The following is a 20,201-nucleotide window of genomic DNA, read 5'->3' as shown; positions in this document are numbered from 1 at the left end:
TACAAGGGCACTAACCCCATCATGGGGGCCCTACCCCCAGTACCTCATCTTAGCCTAATCACCCCAAAGGCCCCACCTCCCGATACCAGCACCTTAAAGTTTAGGGCAACATACGGATTTCAGGGAGGACACAAACATTCAGTCCAGAACAGCCCTCAGGATTTCCATTTCCCAGAAGTTACCATTCAGCAGGTGATTTTTCAAGCCAGAAACAAGTTTTGCAGTTCTGTTAGCACTTGCCAGAAATATTTTTATATCATTTTATGAAATGAAAATATTTAATTACAGAGAATAAAATTGCTTTTGTTGCTGTTAAGTTCTCTAACATAAATGCATAGAAATAAAAGAACTTAAGACTTCTTGTACGCTTTAAGCAGTTGTTAAAAGTGCAGAGCTCTTAAGGATATTTGGGTGATGAATGTGGTATATTTACCCCTATATACCCATACCCAAGCTTCCTGACTGTGGTCTAGACCTCACGGTGCATGTTGCCTCCTGTCTGGTGCACGCGTGCAAGTGTGTGTTCCTAGCACACGTGTGCACCTGGGAGAGCCTGACAAGACTTAACCTCGTGTGTACGGTGCCCACTGGCGCCTTCTGTGGGTCATTTTTTTAAGTGCTGGCTACAGCCCACTAGCATGATACCCGTACGTTCCAGTGGGCGAGCGAGGCCATCCATCGTGAGTTCCGTACTGTCTCCACATAAGGTGCTCGTTCAGTGGACTATGTGGGGCGGACACGTGTGCTCGGGTCCCTAGAGGACGTGCTCCAGGCGGGTGTCTGTGACACGCCATTCCCAGGGGCCATAGTCGTGGTCTCTCACAGTCATCACTCGCACAGTCACTCCAGATGCTCTGAAGAATGTGTGTGTTTGCAGATGTAGAAGAACTCTGTTCTGGCCTCATCCATGCTGTACCTGTAAACTATTCAGTGCGTGGGTGACAATGCATTTATATAAACACGCATAAGTACTTGATACTACTTTTTTCTTTTTTTTACTTTCCCTGGAAATGAGCATTTGTTTAATGCAAATCATAAAAGTTGTATTTTTTAATTTGCAGATTCGTAACCAGCTTAACCAGGAACAGACTTCAAAGCTCCAGCAGCAGAAGGAACTCTTGAATAAACGCAACATGGAGGTGGCCGTGATGGACAAGCGGATCAATGAGCTGCGTGAACGTCTCTATGGGAAGAAAATTCAGGCATGTGAGAAAGAAAATAGTTGTGTGAGAGAAACTAAAAATGATTCAGCATGCAATTGCACAGCTTCACTATAATGGCATTTTGCTCCCCCCATTTGCCACAGTTGATGAAACATACATTGGCCATAAACCGTAAAAACCATAAAAAAAAATGACAGTAACAAAAAGCTCTCTTTCCAAAGCCACATTTGTTTCCTGGTGGATGGAATGCAAACCATCCCTGTCCACAGCCACAGCTGATGTTCCCTGACCACCCCCCAACTCCCGTGCAGTTCTGTCCCCTCCCTGGGGAAGGCTCTGGCTCTGGCGTCGCAACGCCCGGCTTGGTCCCACTCTGCCCCTGTAAGCTGGGCCACGTGGGCACATTCCCTGACCTGTGTGCAGACGCATGTCCTTGCTGTCAATTGGTATGTCCTGTCTGCCCCAACAGTCATCATGTGGATTCTTAGGATAACCCATGTGGAAGGGCTTTGTAAACTTTCAAGCAAAGTGCCATGTAAAGGGTTAGTGCTTTTTTTTTTTTTTTTAATTTCAGTTAATTAACATATAGTGTATTATTTGTTTTGGGGTATAGGTCTGTGATTCATCAGTCTTATATAATACCCAGTGCTCATTACAACACGTACTCTCCCCAATGTCCATCACCCAATTACCTCATCCCTCCGTTCCCCTCCCCTCCAGCAACCCTCAGTTTGTTAAGCAAAATAAGTCAATCAGAGAAAGACAGTTATCATAAGATCTCACTGATATGGGGAATGTAAGAAACAAGACAGAGGATCATAGAGGAAGAGAAGAAGAAAATGAAACAAGACAAAACCAGAGAGGGAGACAAACCATGAGACACTCTTAATCAGCAGAAATAAACTGAGGGTTAGTGCTTTTTAAAAACCTTTATTTGCTATTTTGACTTTCAAAGGTAATAAATACTCTGAAAAATTAAAACAGTACAGAAACACTTGAAGGAAAGTGTGAAAGTCCCTTTCACCCTGTTCTCATTCTCCAAGGATGATAATTTTAATGATTCCAGTCTTTTGCTTAATACAGACAACAAAGTATTTTAATTTTTCATTGAAAATGAAACTGTAACAATGGTATCATTCACACTGTTCTCCTCATCTTTTGTTTTAACTGCAACATGGGTATCTTCCCGGGTCATTACTTCGCTCCTTTTGAAGCTTTGGTAGAACACGCATGTCCCAGGGCCTGTGGCCCCTTTCCCCAACCCCCTTGCCAGGCCGGGTGCCCCCAAGTCCTGCCATTGCTCTTGGCACTTCAGTGAGCACAAGCATCCCAAGAGCCTGTGGGAGAAGGGACCCCTGTGCACCGAGTCTGGCTGGATGTGGCACCTGGCCTGCCTTCCACGGGTGGCATCAGGGTTTGAAGGAAGCAGTGCCTGCATGCGGAGCTTGAGTGAAAAGAGCGGGCCGTCAGCTCGCCGGGACGCTGCTCCCCAAGTGCCCTCATCCACTCTCCGTAATTAGTGCTTTCCCAGTGTGACAAGTGGCCTCTTGTCAGCTGCTGCCGTACTGAAGGCAGCTCTCGGGAGGCGAGTGTGGGCGTCTGGGGCTTGGCTGGGGCGGGGGGCGGTCAGGCGGCGCCTGCCCCTTGTTGGAGTGTCCTCGGTGGTAGCAGGTGACAGCTCTTATTTACAAATCGGTCTGTTCTTGTCCTTCTTAACCAGAGGGTCAGTGGCTAATCTGGATAACTCTGTGTTTTCAAATAATCGTTTTCCTTTCTTCTCTCAATGAGCAACACGGAGACCGTGGGAGAGGAAGTGTACGTGCTCTCCATGCTTGCTCACCCAGCACTCTCTAGTTGTGCTCCGTCATTCGGGCTCTCTGGGGAAATAGAACGAGGGCGTATGTGGAGAGTGATTGACTGATGCATAGATTGACTTGAAGTGACGGGCATGATTGTGGAGGCTGCACACCTGAAATCTGCAGCCTGGACACACGGGGGACTGTGGATGCCACTGCTCCCGTCGGCAGGTCGTCTGCAGGCCCACCTCCCTCTTTGTCCAGGCACCTCAGTCTTTGTCTCTCAAGTCCTTCCACCGATGGCAGGCAGCCTGCCTGCATTATGGAGGGCGGTCTGCATCATTCAGAGTCTGTTGATTTAAATGTCAGTCTCATCTAAAACATACCTGCATGGCAGCCTCCAGACACGTTTGACCAAATATCTGGGTACCATGGCCTCACCAAGTTGACACACAAAATTAAGCATCACAGATAGCTAGGTAGATGTTCCTTCTTGCCTTCCACCTGGTACTTCAGGTGATCTTGAAGAAATTGGTGCCTCTGCATAAATGTGTCTCCATCTAAAGGTCCTAGGCACCTGTGGGCAGTTGTGAAAGTCCTGGACCCTGTCCCCAAAATGATACATGCTCATGTATGCAGAATTCTGCAAACAATTGTAAGAGGTTATGGATCTCTCACAGCCTATCTCAGGGCCCCTAAGGTGTCAGTGATTCTCCAGTTAGATCCCTGTTATGGACCCTCGTGTTGGGCAGCATCAGGTGATCACTGTCGTTGGCTGTAGTGTGCTGTCCTTGCTGAGAAGAGCAGAGCTGTCTTCAGGGCTGACCAGAGCCGGCATGGCTTGTTCGGTCCTTACAAGAAGCCATATCATGACTTTCCACCCACGGGCACAGAGGTTTAGAGAGACTAAGTCACTTGCACTTGCCCAGGGCAGCACGGTGAGTAAGTGTTGCAAAGCAGGATTTGAAGCCAGGCTCAGAGCCCAGGCTTTGACCAACGCCTCTGCCCACCTAGGGGAGGGAGGGCATCCCCTAGGGAAGAGGGCTTCGTGGAGGGGTCCTGGGAAGCTGTTCGGTTCTGCCGTCAGCTCCTGTCTCTCCTCGCTCACAGGTGGGTAGGAGATGTCAAAGAGAATCACTCATACGGGGCTGTTGGTCGTGGCCTTTCTTTCAATGCTTGCCCTTTCTAGATACTGATTTTTCAGGATGATGGAGCTTCTTAAGGGCACATGATCTAGTGAGTGGTTCACATGAGAGTAGACTGTCACACTAGGTTTGTGATTTCTTTTCATTTAGAACCTTAACTCTCATTTCTTCCCGTTCTATAGCTGAGCCGTGTGAATGGCACGTCGTCCCCGCAGTCACCGCTGAGCACCCCTGGCAGGGTTGCTGCGGTGGGGCCTTACATCCAGGTGCCCAGCGCTGGCAGCTACTCTGTCCCAGGGGACCCCATAAAGCCCCAGTCTCTTACTATTGCCTCGAGTGCTGCCCATGGAAGATCCAAATCTGGTGAGTGGCCCGGGTCCTCGTCTTGGGGGAGAGCCATGGAGGTCAGCAGCCTCGGAGGAGTCCCCCACAGCACCCCAGGCTCTGCCCACCCTCTGTCTCCCCCGAGGAACTTTGTCTTCTGGCTAGTTTGGGACATGTGTGCCACCACAGTAATAATATGACCCTAAAGTGAGGACAGATTCTCTTTATTGAGCTGAACGTCTTTACTGTGTGCTTTTCAAAACACAAATTACTTAAGGCCAGATCCTCTCGTACCACGGGTTTTGTTTCCCCGTGAGGGCACTCGAGCCTGCTGCCCCCCCCCCAGGCAGAGGGGCGGCCTGTCCGGAAACAGTGCACGAGGGCCGGTCTTCCCTTTCCCCACCCGGCTGGTCGTAATCGATGCACAGGTCGATAGAGCGTGGCGGTGGCCCTCAGCCGCGCCGAACCGTGTGGTGTGACCAGCACCGGGCTGGCGTGTAGCTCTCCTGATGGGATGCTTCCCGACCAAGGGCAGGTCAGGCTCTCCAGTGAGAGTCTGCTCTCCTTTCTCAGAAGAAGGCGGCTGTTTTCTAAACATTGAGAAGGCAGCGCTTCTCTGCCGTAAGACTTTTCTTGCTGCTGGGCTGCCGCATTTCCCCACGGCACACGGAATCCCGGAGCGCGGTACCGACAGGACGGCGTCCCTTCCCTTAGGACACTGAGCTGGGCTCTGCTGAGGGCTGATGTCAGGACTGGTGATAGATCTGTGCAGGCTTCTGTTTGCTCGTGGGCTCTTACCCAGCACCTGGTCTGAGCAGCAGCAGGTCTGCCACACCTGCTGGGGGGTGCGGGGTTGGTTCTGACCCAGGCAGGATAGGCCACACACCTGGGCTCCGCTCCGTCCACGGCCATGTCGTGGCAGCCACCCAGAGCGTGTGCTTGGTGCGAATCTCCAAGGGCAGCTTTCTTAGGGAAGCTGTTATTTATAGCTTGAACCACCCTACAGTGGGAGTAGATACTTGCCTGTTTCCAGTGGCAGGTAATTAGCACAGCCAGTCCTCTTCTGCTGACTTCACTTCAAACACTTCCTGGGCCGAGGACATCTCCCCTCTTCTCTGTGGGTGTGTGCTGGGCCGCCTCACAGGGGTCGCTGGGAGAAGACACCCTTACAGGACCCAGAGAATGTGTCCCACAGAAGTTCAACTGCAGCCTAGGTCTTTCCACCACCATGCAAGGTGACTGGACACAAGCAAGCTGTGCCCCCCACACTGGGGGCAGAATCTTGGCCCCGGCGTGGAGCTGGGAGGAGAAATCTCCCCGTGGGGACTCTGACTTACACTGTCGACTGTCCTTCTGGTTCCGTGTCACACAGATGGCCGTGGGAAGCCCAAAGTGACCAGCTTGTGGACAGTGTCAGACCTTGACGTCGGGCCTGACTGCAGCTCCTCAGGGCGCTCTGCAAACCCGTTTGCAAACCGTATGTCAGCTGGCAGGCCCGGTGGGGCGCTCTGGCCCTCTCTGATACTGCTAACCCAGCAATCATTTGTTTTCCAAACTGACAAAGGTCTGCTCATCCCATCTAGGCTTGAAAAAAATGCCACACTTCCTTCAACAGACAGGTGTGAAGTTTGGGCTGGGCCACACACACCAGCTCCTCCTCAGGAAGGGTTTGACAGATGCTGGCACAGCAAGGGGTTTTTGGTTTCGTTTTTGAGAAATTAAGATGATTTTCTGAGTTCATTAAAGACTTTAGATTTAGCTCCTATACAAGAACCTCCCATCATACTTGAAGATTACTGTCCCTTTATAATTCTTTATAATGAAAATAAATGATCTTCCTTCTGCACCCCCTGCCTCATCCTGAAGAAGGAAATTCCCAGTTCCGTCTTCAGTCCCTTTGTGGCTGATTTCCATAAAACCTCCCATCGCTGTGGATTTCAGAAGCGGCTGGCTGACCACACTTCTTGAGACCGGCCCCTCCCTCCCTCCCTCCCTCCTTCCCTCCCTCCCTTCCGAGTCCGCCGGGGCGCTGTTTGTTTCCCAATCAGCCCATTGTGGCCATCGCCCTGTATCCTTGGTGACCTTGTGTGTGCTTCTGGCCCACACATACCCCCCACACCTAAGATACAACCAAGGGGACGTGAAGGCACATGCCTGGAAGAGGCTGACCGGTCACACAGAGCAAGGTGGTGGTTTGGACTGGGGCCTTGGAATGCCTCACCAGCGTCCTTGCAGCCTGGCTGGAACCGTCCTGGACCCTGCAGCCTGGAGCCACAGGAGGCTGTCCCTGACAGGGCCCCACGGGGCCCTGAGGCTCTGCCCCCCTCACTGCACGAGAGGCACCTTCTGCGCTTGTGCTCAGAGCACATGTGAGCGTTTACTCCCCGTCTCACGGGTCACAGCTCTTTTCGCAAGCACTGTTGTCCTGAGGAAGAGTGATTTCCCTGCTGCTTCTCAGTTCTCCCCAACTGCTCGTGCTGGCTGGTGGAGTGAGGAAAGGGAGGTGCTGTTCCCATCAGAAGGGCCCCAAACAGTCCCTTCTGATTTCTGTTCCATTCATGTGGCTGATAGGGGGGTCTGCCCCACTTGGGTCCAGTCCCTCACCGGTGTCTGTGGTCGGGAGGAGCGGGAGCCTGAGTCAGAGGCTATAACCCGACCCCTGCAGATGCTGTAACTTATTTATGTCACTGTGACTGCTAGGAGGGATTGCTTCTGCACCCTTTCTCAGTTTGGAAAATGCATTGTTGAAAAAAAAAAAAAATCTTTTCAGTGGCTTTCCTAAAAACATGGGTTCGACTAGCTTTCTAATCACTGCAACAAGAATAATAGCTTGCTATTCCAATCAGTGGGAACTTGTACTGGCCTCTTGTGATCTTGAATTATTCTAACAGATTAAAGTCAAATTTTTCTTTTACCGTGCAAGTAGTACAAGTCAAACCTGTTATGAAGTCAAAAGACAGATTTTTTTAATTGCTCTATGTAATTGGTGTTATGTTTGAAAAGTTAAGTGCCGATGCTTATTTTATTTATTGGTGTTGATGTAGTGGATTTGACCTTTATTTAGATGGGGGCCTGGGAAGGTTTCCATGGTCCCCTGGCCCCTCGCCTGGGTCGCAGCAGCCCCGTGCGCAGTCATCGAGTCTCCGTACACGTGAGAGCGATGCCTTGCCAGCGCATACCACCCTCGGGCTTGCTGGGTGCTGGCCTGTGTGTGGGGAGGGGGTGGTCGGCCGCCTGGTTCGTGGATTCCCCAGCCGATGTGATCTCCCAGAAGGTGATCTTTGCTTCTCACAAGGGGTTATTCTTAGGTTGGTTCAACTAATTTCAGGAAACATTTTACTCAAATTCTGTGTTCTTTTCAAGCCAATGATGGCAACTGGCCGACATTGAAACAAAATTCCAACTCTTCAGTGAAGCCCACTGGTGTGGACTGGAAGGACTCAAGCATGGAGGGTCCTCTCAAGCAGGGGACCGTCTCCAGCCAGCCAACGCCCTTGTCAACTTTAGGAGCCACGGAGAAGCTGGTAGGCCATTTATCTTTATCACAAAACACCAACAAGATCCTCACTGTGTCACTCTTGAGCCTTCATTTTCATGTAAGGGGTGAGAGGTTTCATGAGGCAAATTCATCCTGTGAGTGTCTAAGTATGACCAAGTCTGAAGACGTTCATGGACCCCGAGTCCCTGAGCGGCACGCCGGTGTAAATGTGTCAGAGTTGATCTGCTGCTGGTGGGCAACGGGCCTGCCACCTTTGATTCGCACAGCGTGTCCTGTGCCTGGCCACGTGCTGATTGGAAGGATTACAAGTCCTACTTTGTATTCTCTTGTGACTATGAATAGAAATATGCTTAACTTTTCAAAGGGTGACTTTTTCTTCTTAACATCTAAATTTAGGGCGTGGAGATGGGTAAAGTGCCACCCCCCATCCCTGGTGTCGGCAAGCAGCTGCCTCCGAGCTACGGCACGTACCCAAGTCCTGCACCCGTGGGCCCGGGCTCCACAAACTCCCTGGAGAGGAGGAAGGAAGGCAGCTTGCCCAGGCCCAGCGCCGGCCTGCCCAGTCGGCAGAAACCTACCCCACTGCCCCCCACGGCCAGCAGCCACCCGCCAGGTTCCTCACAGCAGATTCAGCAGAGGATTTCTGTGCCTCCAAGTCCCACGTACCCACCAGCAGGGCCCCCTGCATTCCCAGCTGGAGATAGCAAGCCTGAACTCCCGCTGACTGTGGCCATTAGGCCCTTTCTGGCTGATAAAGGGTCGAGGCCACAGTCCCCCAGGAAAGGACCCCAGACAGTGAATTCAAGTTCCATATACTCCATGTACCTCCAGCAAGCCGCACCTCCTAAGAATTACCAGCCAGCAGTGCACAGCACCTTAAATAAGTCTGTTAAAGCAGGTATGGTGGGTTCGTACTCTTGTCTTGGGGCTAACAAATTATACGTTTACTTAAAATGCCAATCTGGAGCCTTCTATGTGGACCACGCACTATTTAATTTAGGATTAAAACTTTGATTCTTACGTACAGTGTGGCCTTAGATGTCCACATGGGATTGGGGTAAAAGGTGACATGCATGGAGCGGTTTTGCAGCAGGCTCACATAGGAAGCTCTCCCTTCATGTCTAAGCACCTGCCTCCCTGTGGTACTTGGGAAGCCCAGCTCCCAGAATTTCCTCTTTGTCTCCTGCTTTGCGGAAACGTATGCAGAAGCTTTCCAAGGGCAGGGCTCTGCCCGGATGTGGTCCTCCTGGCCACCTGGCAGAGGCTGAGCCAAGCCCCTGGACGGGAGGCAAGGGTGTGTCTGGTGCCGGGGTAGCCTACCCCCGTGCCCGCAGGGGAGAAGAGCCCTGGCGTGGTGAGGGGCAATGAGCCCTAGGAGCTGACATGTCCTGGGGATGCAGGTGAGAGAACAGAGCTTGGGCTCATACATCCCGGGGCAGGTAATGACTGTGACCTGCACAGCAGGGTCCTGTGGGTCAGAGCTGGGCTAGGGCCTCCTCACACATTCTTGGGTGTGTGCCGCAGCTTCCAGACTCCTGGGAGTGCCCAGCCACCCCGAGCCCCAGCGGAAGCTCCCTGCTCACCCTGTGGCAGGGCTCTGGCCCCGTTCTCGACAGCTCCTGGGCCGGCGGGCAGAGCCTTCCTGTCTGAGGCGGCCTATGTTCCACAGCGCGAGACTGAGCCTGAGGGTCAGATGCTATTTAGAGATGGTGTCTTCCTCCTTGGCCAGAAAACAAGGAGGGTTTGTTTGGGGTGGGGAGGTCGGGTCTGTAACCACTTTATTTTTTTTTTTTCATTTGAAAAAGCCCAGACTCTGGAAGTCCAAATGTAAAAACCGGTGAGAGAGACACTCTGTCTTCCAAAGGGAGTCAGCAGGGAGGGGGCGTCTTTTATCAGAGGGCTCCTGGGGGATTGAAGAGTCGGCCTCAGCCACAGCCATGCAGTGACAGGACTCCGTTGCCCCCCGTCCTCTGTGTCTCCTCCAGTGTACGGCAAACCCGTGTTGCCCTCCGGCTCAACGTCCCCGTCGCCGCTGCCGTTTCTTCACGGGGCGCTGGCCCCAAGCACGTCGCAGCCCCAGCCACCTTCAGAAAGCATCGAGAAAGAGCCCGAGCAGGACAGCCCAGCCGCCCCCGGAGACGGCGGCACCAGCTCGGGCACCGTGGAGAGCCTGCCGCGGCCGCTCAGCCCCACCAAGCTCACACCCATCGTGCACTCGCCGCTGCGCTACCAGAGTGACGCCGACCTAGAGGCCCTGCGCCGGAAGCTGGCCAACGCGCCGCGGCCCCTGAAGAAGCGCAGCTCCATCACGGAGCCCGAGGGCCCCGGCGGGCCCAACATCCAGAAGCTGCTGTACCAGCGCTTCAACACCCTGGCGGGGGGCATGGAGGGCACCCCTTTCTACCAGCCCAGCCCCTCACAGGACTTCATGGGCACGCTGGCCGACGTGGACAATGGAAACACCACCAACGGGAACCTGGGAGAGGCCAGCCCTGCCCGGCCCACAGCCCCGCTCCCCGCTGAGCCTGCCCCGTCTTCGGACGCCAATGACAACGAGCTCCCTTCCCCTGAACCGGAGGGCCTCATCTGTCCCCAGAGCACCCACCAAACAGCTGAGCCTGCCGAGGATGACAACAACAACGTGGCCACAGCCCCATCCACAGAGCAGGTCCCCAGCCCTGGGGCCGAGGCCCCCTCACCAGGGGAAGACCAAGCCCCCCCAGCACTGCCCCCCGCTGTGCCCCCACCAGGAGCCTCTACGGTGGGTGTCGTCCTAGACCAGGGCCACGGCTTCCGAGGCAGCCAGCCAGTATTTGTAGAGCACCTGCCTGTGTCAGCCACAGTGCTGGGGGCGGTGGGGCTTACCTGGCCCTCGTCCCTGCCGCCCCTGAGGCCGAGGGGAGGAGAGCATGGCAGTACACAGATGGGGCTCTAGAGAAGTGCCTGGGCCCGCGGAGCTTTCACCGAGGACCCAGTCAGATTCCCCCAGGAAGGGAAGCTGCGCTGGAATTTGAAGGGCAGGCCACGAGAGGAACCTTGTAGACAGGCCCCTCTGGTGGGAGGTCAGTGTTGGAGCAGAGGGGAAAGTGGGAGTCTGCTGTAGTTGGTAGGAATGAGTTGCTGACTCCCGAGCTTGGCTGTCACCCACTTCCCTCCCCACCAGGGGTGCTCTGACGAGCCAGGGCCCAGCCCCTGAGCCGCTCTCCCCCAGGGCGCGCTGGTGGGGCCCTGCGAGTGGACATTGCTCTTGATGCCAGGGGCTGCTCAGCATGGCTGGGTGCACGCATTAGCTCCAGCTTCCGTCCCTGTCCCTCCTTCCCACCAGGGCTGGGTGCGTTGGCACATGACCTTTAAATCAAAAGTGTGCTTCCTTCTCGGCAGAGCAAACGGACCAACCTGAAGAAACCAAACTCAGAGCGGACGGGGCACGGGCTGAGAGTCCGGTTCAATCCCCTGGCACTGCTCCTAGACGCTTCTCTGGAGGGAGAGTTCGACCTGGTGCAAAGGATCATCTATGAGGTGAGCTGAGCTGCAGCCGCAGGCCGGGGCTGCCCTGTGTGCTGGGAGGTGGGGTTCACAAGCGCCCTGTGTCCTTAGGTGGAAGACCCTAGCAAGCCCAACGACGAAGGGATCACCCCCCTACACAACGCCGTCTGCGCCGGCCACCACCACATCGTGAAGTTCCTGCTGGACTTCGGGGTCAATGTGAACGCCGCCGACAGCGACGGCTGGTGAGGGTCCCCGGGGCGCTCGGTCTACAGGAGGAGGTGGCCCCGAGCCGTCAGGACCCAGGAAGGCGCAGAGGCAGGAAAGCATGGGCTTGTGCAGCACCTTACCCGAGGCTGCCTTGTCCGGCCGCCCGCACCAGCTCTCCGGGTTCTCTGGGGGAAGGCACAGCTCTCGTCGTGCTTTGCACGTACCTGATTATTAATGGTGTGGGCTGCGCATTTGGCAAATTTTTAGTCTTTGGTTTTATTTTATGTATTTTTAAAGATTTTATTTATTAAAGAGAGCACAAGCTGGGGGGGGCGCAGAGGGAGAAGGAGAAGCAGACTCCCCGCTGAGCAGGGAGCCCGACGCGGGGCTCGATCCCGGGACCCCGGGATCATGACCTGAGCCGAAGGCAGACGCTTAACTGACTGAGCCGCGCAGGCGCCCCTCTTCGCCTGGTTTTAAATGGTCGGGTGACCGGTATGGAAAGGAAGCTCAGATCCTGTAGATTTTGTTGTGAACTTCAGGCACCTGTCTGTGGGGTTTGAACGTCTGGGTCTTTTACATTGTGGCAAAATACGCGTAACGCCTTGCGCCGCCGCCCCGCGGGGACCCATGCGGCGTCAGGCCGTGCGTTCCTGCTGTCGTGGGGCGCGCTGCGGGCTGCTGCTCGGGCCCCTTGGGGCCCCGGCCCGTTCAGCAGTGCGTGTGTGGTCTGAGACACTGGGTGAGGAGAAACCAGGCCATTAAAAAGACCAAGCCCGAAGCCCGTGGGGCCCCGCGGCCGGCCTGGGCAGCGCCTCGCGGCGCGCTCACCCGCCCTCCGTTGCAGGACACCGCTGCACTGCGCCGCCTCTTGCAACAGCGTCCACCTCTGCAAACAGCTGGTGGAGAGCGGTGCCGCCATTTTTGCCTCCACCATCAGTGACATTGAAACTGCGGCGGACAAGTGTGAGGAGATGGAGGAGGGCTACATGCAGTGCTCCCAATTCCTGTACGGTACGTGGGCGCGGGCGGCCCGAGCCGCAGGTCCCTCCGCCGGGCACGGCGCGGATGTGTGCGTGGGGCTGCCGGCGCAGGGAGCAGCCCCCCAGCCCCGGTCTCATCGGAATGGAGGTCACGCTGTCCCTCAGGCCCGTTCCTAAGAGCATGTTTGGAAATCCGTGTCCTCAGAAAGATTCGTGCCAGATTTCTGGAAACAAACTCCTCTTTGCGTCAGCGGGCCCCCTGGCTGGAGCAGCTGGGGGGCGGGGGGGCTGGGCGAAGCACAGCCGGGTGGGGGCCCCGTCCCCGTCCCGTGGTGACCATCGAGGAGGCGTGTGCCGCTGGGGGAGTGAGGCTCGTTCTGGTTGAATTAAGGCACTTGCGTGGGATCAGACCTCGGGAGCTGGAACAGCACCTCTGCCCCAGGGGTCAAACAGCTGCGGGTCGTCCGCGCCGCACCTAACTCTGCCCAGCCCTGCCCTTGACCCTGGGGGTGCCATGACAAATGGAAGCGGGCCCCCGGCTCCCCGAGGCCACAGTCACAGTGACAGCCATGCCAGGAGGAGGGTGGCGGGAAGTAGCCAGGCCGTCGCCCCCCCCGGCTCTTAGGGTCCCCGCAGTCACTCCAGGCAGGAGCTGGCTTGGTGGCTGTGGTGTGGGGGCGCGGAGCGCTGCGGCCGCTGTTGGGGGCTCCCCACACCCAGGAGCAGTCAGGTGGCTTGCTAGTTGACTTTTGGGAACTGTTCCAGGTGGCACTTGTAAGGTTGACCTTAAGGAGCCTCGGCCAGCAGCACACCTTTGTCTCCGGCCCCAGCACTTCAGGAGCCTGACGACGCCTGCCGGGCAGAGAAGGGGTGGGGACAGGGCCCCCTGACCGCGTGCTTACTGTCTCATCCCAGGGGTGCAGGAGAAGCTGGGCGTGATGAACAAAGGAGTGGTGTACGCTCTGTGGGGTTATGAGGCCCAGAACAGCGATGAGCTGTCTTTCCACGAAGGGGATGCCATCACCATCCTGCGGCGCAAGGACGAGAGTGAGACCGAGTGGTGGTGGGCTCGCCTTGGGGACCGGGAGGGCTACGTGCCCAAGAACCTGCTGGGGGTAAGTAAGCACTGCGAGCTTGCTGCTCTGGGGTCAGCCTTGTCAGTCCGGCGGTCCCGTCCTGTTCTCCCCAGCCCGGGGCTCCGCGTGGGGGCAGATCCTGCGGGGCGACCGTGGTAGGAGACGGCCATTCTCCACCCTCAGCGCTGCCTCTGCGAGTGGGCGAGTTTGCAGAGGTAGCAGGAGGCTCTGGCAGGTCCGCGCTCACTCCGTGGGAGCTGCAGGGGTGCTTGCTGTGGAGCCCCAAGCACCCTGATGCAGGAGCTTAGGCGAGCAGCCCCCACCCCCACCCCGTCACAATTCCGTGGTCCCGACACGTCTCTGGGTCGGGGGCGTGCGGGTTGCTCCCTCTGTTGGGTTTGTAACTGCCCTCCACCCTTCAGCAGAGCAGGTGCCTCGTGCCCCTCCCACACACCTGGCGGGGCTGGCGGATGCGGCTTTTGTTCTGCCGAAGTGAACCAGGCCGAGACCCAGAGATGCCGGCCTGGAGGGGAGAGGGCACCTTAGAGCCACCGGTGCGGGTTCTAGGTGGTGCCAGGTGCTAGGAGAGGCTGTCCTGCAGTGGGGTACGACTCGTAGAGGGAGTTGGGACCTCAGATGGTGGGTGGCTGCCGAGTGTCAGCCTGGCAGGGCAGCCAGCCGTGTGGCCCTCTGGGCGCCCCTTCCGTTCAGCATGCCGTGTCCTCGTCCTGACTGTTCCCATTGCTTCCCAGTTGTATCCACGGATCAAACCCCGACAGCGAACGCTAGCCTGAACTTCCCTTTGGAGCATTGCACGGGCTTGCCAGCCGAGGAGCCACCAGAGAGACCGCTGTTTGTCCAGAAAAGCTGAAGCTAGACATGGTTTATAATGGTGCTCACTTCTGCAGACAGCATCCACAATGTGAAATTCCTGCAGTTTCTAGGTGAGGCCCTTTCTTCAGTTTGCCCATAACTGGGAGAGGTACTTTTGCCTCCAAGAAGACTGAATTTTGCCAATTACTGTAAATCCAAATAAATATCCAGCTTTCTAAACAATTGTCCCTGTTGCCAGTAAGAATCCCTGAAATTTCCCTGGTTGGTTGCCAATGAAGACGAACCCTCTTACTGACTTGGCCCCAAGGCCGTCCCTCGTTCTCGATGTCACCCCCACCCCAACACTGAAAACTTGCAACCGCAGTCAGGTGTGCCCCCTGCTCGAGCCCACCCTGTCACTGGAAGTCCTGGCACCCCACCGCCCTTCCCACCCTCCCCACGTGCATCTCTTCCTTCCCCTACCAAAGGGGCCTCCGTATGGAAACGTCTGTCAGTGGTGGTGCTTGGTGCGTGTGTCCCGGGCACTGGTGTAGGTCACCTACATAAGGCTGGTGGTGCCGGGCTGGACCGGCACAGTGCAGGCGCCGGGGCCCTGAATCAGGAGCCACCAGCCAGCACCCTGCCTTCCCTGCAGCCTCTTGCTGCTCAGGTGGGCCGGGCTGGGGCAGACGGTGGGGGGGTGCCTGCTCGGAGGGTGGGGGCCAGCCATGACGCAGTAGCCTTTGCCCCGTCCAGACTCAAGTTGGAACTGTACGTCCAGCCTTTTCTATACCAAAAGTATTTTTTGACTAGACCATTCAAAACTACCAGAATGATACTGGAAAATTTTTTTTCTCATTAAAAGCCAGGACTTTGGGCTTTATTTTCCATGTAGGAGTCCTGTGTATAATTTATGTATGAACCCGCTGCTGTAGCTCGTCACCTTCAAGCTTCGATTGTACAGTGTGGTGACGACACGCGAGCGCCCCCGCGACGGCCTCTGGTGCCGGCGGCCCCCCGCTGCGCCCTGTAAACGTGCACAATAAACCGCTGTCTGTCTCTCCCCGGCGGCTGCGAGTCTTGTGTTTTGGAGCCAGAACAGAGCTGCAGCATGAAAGCTCAGGGTTCTCTGGACACAGTGAGGCAGAACTGATCCGTATTTTCAAAATAGGTTTTAATCATAAGCTTTATATACAAATTGTTGTACAATTATTTTAATAAAGTGAAATAGTAAGTGAAAAGTACAAAAAGCAAAGCTGGCTCTTCCCCCTTAGTGAAGTATCAAAGGTTTGTTCGTAGCCCCAAATTAGCGATGCGGCAAGTGAACAGTCTATAAACGGGCTCGGGCAGATGGGAAAGTGGCGCCCTAGAGCCAGGCTCCCGCACACAGCAGGCCTGCGTTACCACTGCCCAAGTCATCGCGGTGCAGGAGTGAACACTGAGGGGCCCGAACCTTCTAGTAAACCTGGGCATCCATAAAAACGTGGTTTAAGTAATGCTAAAAATAGTTTAGCAGTAGTGTAATGCAATCTCTCCCACCTCCAGTTAAGTATCAAGACAATATACCAACTCCAAAGCCTGAAGCTGTTTAGAGCATTAATAAACTGTGCATATTGCACTGGATAAGCAAGCACTTCTGTTTCTCCAAACACTTGAATTGCATTTCCCAGCACGTGTAGGGTTAGTTGCCTGTGCGTGCGGACAGCAGGCTCCGCGGTTCCATGTTGACGGTCCGTCCTGCATGGAGTTACTGGTCCCGTGACTCGTAGAGGAGCTTGGTGGCCTAGAACGTGACCAGAGAGGCGTGCTTGGTCCTGTGCCTGGTGGGAGCTGGCATGGGCACCCCCTCCCCGGAGGGCAGGGCTTCCTCTGGGAAAAGCGGGCCTGCACGCGAAGCAGAAGGGGCCAGGCCCCCTACCCCACCCCGCACGTCCCTGCCCGCCTCAGCCCAGCTACCTTGTGCATGGCCGCCAGCCACGCTGTCGACTGCCTCCTGCTGGCATTTGCGTCCTCCCCCGCCGTCAGCCTCAGCTGGGTCATGCCCTCCGCCCCTGGTGCTGCGTACTGCAGGGACATGCCTGTGGCCCGTGCGTTGCCCCCTGGAGGAGGGAGACGAGGTCAGAAGGCCCACGGGGACCCCAAGCACCCAGGATTCCACCCGCCCTCCCACCCCTCACGCTGGTGCCGGAGGCTGGGGCGCAGGGGCCTGTGCTCCAGAGGCCTTCTGGTGGATGACCCCAAATTCACAGGGTGGGAGAGGAAGTCTCCTGGCCCTCAAGGGCCCGGGCCGCACCGTGCAGTATCACTGAGCCGAGTGAGACGAACATGGCTGCGACACCCAGTCCCCCGTGGGGACGCCTGCGCTCAGGCCGCCGGCCGGCTCCGCGTGCACACCAATCCCACCCGCCTGCAGCCAGAGCGCAGGGCCTGCCTGGGGCACACGGGCCATCACTCCGGCCTCGTAGCCATCCCGCCGCTGGGGACGGAGAGTGCAGCAAGGCCCAGCAGAGACGTGCCGACACCCCACCCGCACGCGTGAGTGCCGCAAACATGCCATGGGGGGGAGCGGCCCTCTTGAGGCCGGGGCCAGCCGCTCGAGAACCCACCGCTCAGAACAGGCCGGCGCTCTCCGTCACGACTAGTTGGAGAAGTCCGCGCAGACCAAGCCTCACGGTGAAGTCCACCTACAGCTTTCCTACTTTGTGACTTCAGGATGAAAACTCCATTTTGAGCAGGGATCCACCTCATGGAAGATTCCTTCCATCAGACACTGATCTCGGAGTCAAACCTGAGAGCCTGCCTCTCCCCCAGACCCGTGGACCGTGGGCGGCAGCCGCGGACAGGGCCTGGCCACCGTACGACGGCAACGGTGAAGTGCTGTCCCATCTGAGGCCGGGGAGGCCACGTTCCTTCTGTGCGTGTCGCCAGGGTGGTCCCTGACCAGACGCCCTGCAGGAGTGCCCACTCCCCCTCGGGGGCACCAGCCACAGCTCCGCGCCCCCCCCCCCCCCCCCCCCCCCGCTCTCATGAGTGCGTTTAATCAGCGCACAGCCCGTCGCCTCTGGCCGCTTCTGCACTTCGTAAGCATCCAGGGAGCCAGCAAAGCCAACAGCGACTGCCTGGCAGCGCCTCGGACTGCCGTCCGCTCAGAACAGTACCACCCCTGGGAAGACAGGATTCTGGGCTTCCAAAGGTTCTAGAAAACCTCTGGCAGAGCAGGGCTCACTGCACCCCAAAAAATGCCAGAAGGGGGTGTGCGGCACCAGAAGCCCCAGGGCCCTGCCAAGGAAGACGAGGCTTCACCAGGCCCGGGAGGGGCTCCGACCGGGTACGTTCCTGAGCCCCCTCCCGCCCCCGCTCCCTAACAGGAGGCAGGCAGAGGGGCACCTGGGCTGACCCCCCGCTTCTCCACGCCCTGCCCTTTGTCCCTGGCTGTCTTCGACTCCCACCTGCCACAGGCAAGCAGTGTGTTGCCAACGCCACACCCCGACTTGGGGCACAGAGGCAGGGGAACGCTCCCCATCCCGGGACTCCCGACTGGAGCGCAGAGCTGGCCGAGGCTCCTGGAGGAGCCGAGCGAGCCTGGCTGTGAAGGCCCAGGGAAGTACCGGAGGGTGGCCGCCCACGGCGCCCCGTGCCCCCGGACTCGGCCAGCTTGGGGCCGGCAGTTGCTGACGCACAGCTCTGAAACACTGGGTAAAGCTGCCCCCCTTGGGATTGAGAAACGGAGCGGATAAACTCCATTTCTGCTGCCAGGATACTTCCAGTCATGCTGCTTATACCCACGTCTTGTGCCCAACCTCCTTCAAATCAACCGAACAAGTGAGTACTTCAGAGCCGCGGCGCGGCAGGCGGGGGAGAGCGGCGCATAGCGTGTGGCTGACCTTCGGAGACGGGCTGGCTCCCCAGGAGGCTGGTGTAAGTGTGAGTGTCTTTTTCTACGTCAAGAAGGTAGGCAGGCAAGAGAGAAGAACAACCAAGAGCCAATCAGAAAACAGAAAGCGCAAAGGGATCAGTCACATGGACTTTTTTCAGCACACTCTGCACCACACAGAACACAGACTCTACCACCACGGAAGGACAGCTACTAAAGCGCAGAAGCCGGGGTGGAAAGATCCAGACCTGGGGGAACTGCTCGGGAAGCTCACCAAGGAAACACAAGGGGGTCTCGTTTCCACAGACACCTGACAGGAGCACAAGGGCTGGTTCCCAATGAGCCCCACTCAGAGCCGTCTGAGCACAGGGGAGATGCCAACTGCACCAGGAGCTTTATCCTCGGTGTGAGGCCAACAATAGGACAGAAGAGCTTTTCTGTGGCACATTCGGGAAATTCTTCATTGTTGGACATATTCAGCCCCGTTTACCTGGCAGGTTCCTGAAGACACTTACTAAATACAAGCCCAAGAGGACAACGGCAGGCCCCTCAGAGACCCGAGACCCCGTCCTCCAGGCCGCGGCATCCTCTCCAGAGGTCTCCCCCTGCCCCCCCCCCCACTGGCACCAAACCTCCTACTGCACTTACCCCCAGGGGGGAAGCCTTCCGTGAGGATCTGCACGGTGGAAATGCGTGCGATTTCAATCTCGTAGCGGCTGTCCCCTTCCAGAAGCAGGAACCTAGGGAACACAGCAGCCACAGCACATCACCCCAGGGTCGAAGGGACAAAGCTGTCCGTGGCGGGCAGCACTCTGTCTCTTACCTCTGGTTGTTGGAGAGACGGCAAACCATTGCTTCTGGTTTCTCGGCGTCTCCAAAAGTTACGAGGAAGGTGGCTCCTGGGGATAGAAGAACAGACATGAGAACACAGCAGCCCCTCTCACGCCTCACCCTCCCTGGCCCGGCGAGGCCAGCTCCCAGGGGGACGCGCCCCCAGGACGAAGTGAATCCAAGCGAGATCAGGGCCGTGGCTGCGCCCGCAGGTCCACCCGGTGGGGCGGCAAGGCCGTGACGGAGGAAGAGCAGAAGGCGCCGCTGTCGGGAGAGGCTCTGTGCACCCTGAAAGCTCTAGGACCTTCCGTCCTTCCCTGAGAGGCCCTGGGGGCTCCATCCCGAAGGCCCCGAGCCAAGAGCACAGAGCCCTCCACCCACGGGCTCCAGAAGCAGCCAGGGCCAGACCAGAACAGGGGAGAAGGCCCGCAGGCTGCCCCCGCCGAGCCGCACAGCAGGGCCCCACGCGGGAGGGGGCTCGGAAGCCCCCGCGGGGAGCCGGACAGGCGGGGACCGAGCTCTCGCGGGCCAGTGGCGCCCAGGCGGCCCAGGCTTACCGCTCAGGAGCACCTTGAGCTGCTTGTCGTAGAACTCGGCCTCCCTGTGGGACACGAGCGCGCACTCGGCACACTGCCGCACGGGGTCCACGAAGCACATGCGCCGCAGCGGCACCTTCTGGCCACAGCACTTGTCACAGAAGCACTTCCCACACCGGCGGCAGTGGTGCTGCGGGGAGGGGCGGCGGTGAGGAGGGGACCGAGGACGGGCGCCCCCCCCCCCCCCACCGCCGACACCGGCCCCGCCAGGGTCTTGGCCGCCAGAGGGATGCGGTCGCCGCGACGGCCGCACACACGGCAGGCCACCCCCCTCCTCGGGGGGCAAGACCCATGTGTGTGGCAGCGCCTGGCACGGTCACACGGGTGTGCAAGCTGCACGCGGACCCCGGGGCCGAGTCACGGTCTGCTCTCCTCAGGCGGTCGCCAGGACAAACCGGTGCACCC

The 20,201-nt window shown here is 57.4% G+C and overlaps 2 protein-coding genes across 10 annotated transcripts in view; one reads left to right on the top strand and one right to left on the bottom strand.

Moving 5' to 3' along the window:
* Window positions 1-15,559, top strand: part of PPP1R13B (protein phosphatase 1 regulatory subunit 13B) — a 90,764-nt gene extending 75,205 nt beyond the window's left edge. For 4 of the 7 annotated variants that reach the window (XM_045901594.2, XM_054513895.2, XM_045901599.3 and 1 more), the window contains 11 exons: window positions 1,062-1,202; window positions 4,287-4,467; window positions 5,801-5,905; window positions 7,792-7,952; window positions 8,324-8,825; window positions 9,913-10,688; window positions 11,309-11,446; window positions 11,525-11,658; window positions 12,471-12,637; window positions 13,522-13,721; window positions 14,435-15,559. In XM_045901594.2, coding sequence (XP_045757550.1) covers window positions 1,062-1,202; window positions 4,287-4,467; window positions 5,801-5,905; window positions 7,792-7,952; window positions 8,324-8,825; window positions 9,913-10,688; window positions 11,309-11,446; window positions 11,525-11,658; window positions 12,471-12,637; window positions 13,522-13,721; window positions 14,435-14,476 — 2,547 coding nt within the window. In that variant the 3' untranslated portion in view covers window positions 14,477-15,559. The remainder of the gene's footprint in view (window positions 1-1,061; window positions 1,203-4,286; window positions 4,468-5,800; window positions 5,906-7,791; window positions 7,953-8,323; window positions 8,826-9,912; window positions 10,689-11,308; window positions 11,447-11,524; window positions 11,659-12,470; window positions 12,638-13,521; window positions 13,722-14,434) is intronic. The other 3 variants (XM_045901596.2, XR_010405342.1, XM_045901597.3) reach the window with 3 other exon arrangements.
* Window positions 15,560-15,652: 93 nt separating this feature from the next.
* The window catches only part of ZFYVE21 (zinc finger FYVE-type containing 21), a 12,626-nt gene continuing 8,077 nt past the window's right edge, over window positions 15,653-20,201 (bottom strand). For 2 of the 3 annotated variants that reach the window (XM_045901622.3, XM_045901624.3), the window contains exons 3-8: window positions 19,758-19,926; window positions 19,193-19,268; window positions 19,018-19,109; window positions 18,380-18,433; window positions 16,452-16,594; window positions 15,653-16,278 (exon numbers count right to left, since the gene is read on the bottom strand). In XM_045901622.3, the coding sequence (XP_045757578.1) occupies window positions 16,243-16,278; window positions 16,452-16,594; window positions 18,380-18,433; window positions 19,018-19,109; window positions 19,193-19,268; window positions 19,758-19,926 (570 nt within the window). In that variant the 3' untranslated portion in view covers window positions 15,653-16,242. The remainder of the gene's footprint in view (window positions 16,279-16,451; window positions 16,595-18,379; window positions 18,434-19,017; window positions 19,110-19,192; window positions 19,269-19,757; window positions 19,927-20,201) is intronic. The other variant, XM_045901623.3, reaches the window with a different exon arrangement.

The sequence above is a fragment of the Mirounga angustirostris genome, unplaced genomic scaffold (assembly GCF_029215605.1).
Source record: "Mirounga angustirostris isolate CCGP_5_RB_7025 unplaced genomic scaffold, mMirAng1.0.hap1 SCAF_9, whole genome shotgun sequence".
NCBI lineage: Eukaryota > Metazoa > Chordata > Mammalia > Carnivora > Phocidae > Mirounga > Mirounga angustirostris.
The sequence above is the reverse complement of the archived record's forward strand: the minus strand, read 5'-3'. Positions and strand labels throughout refer to the sequence as shown.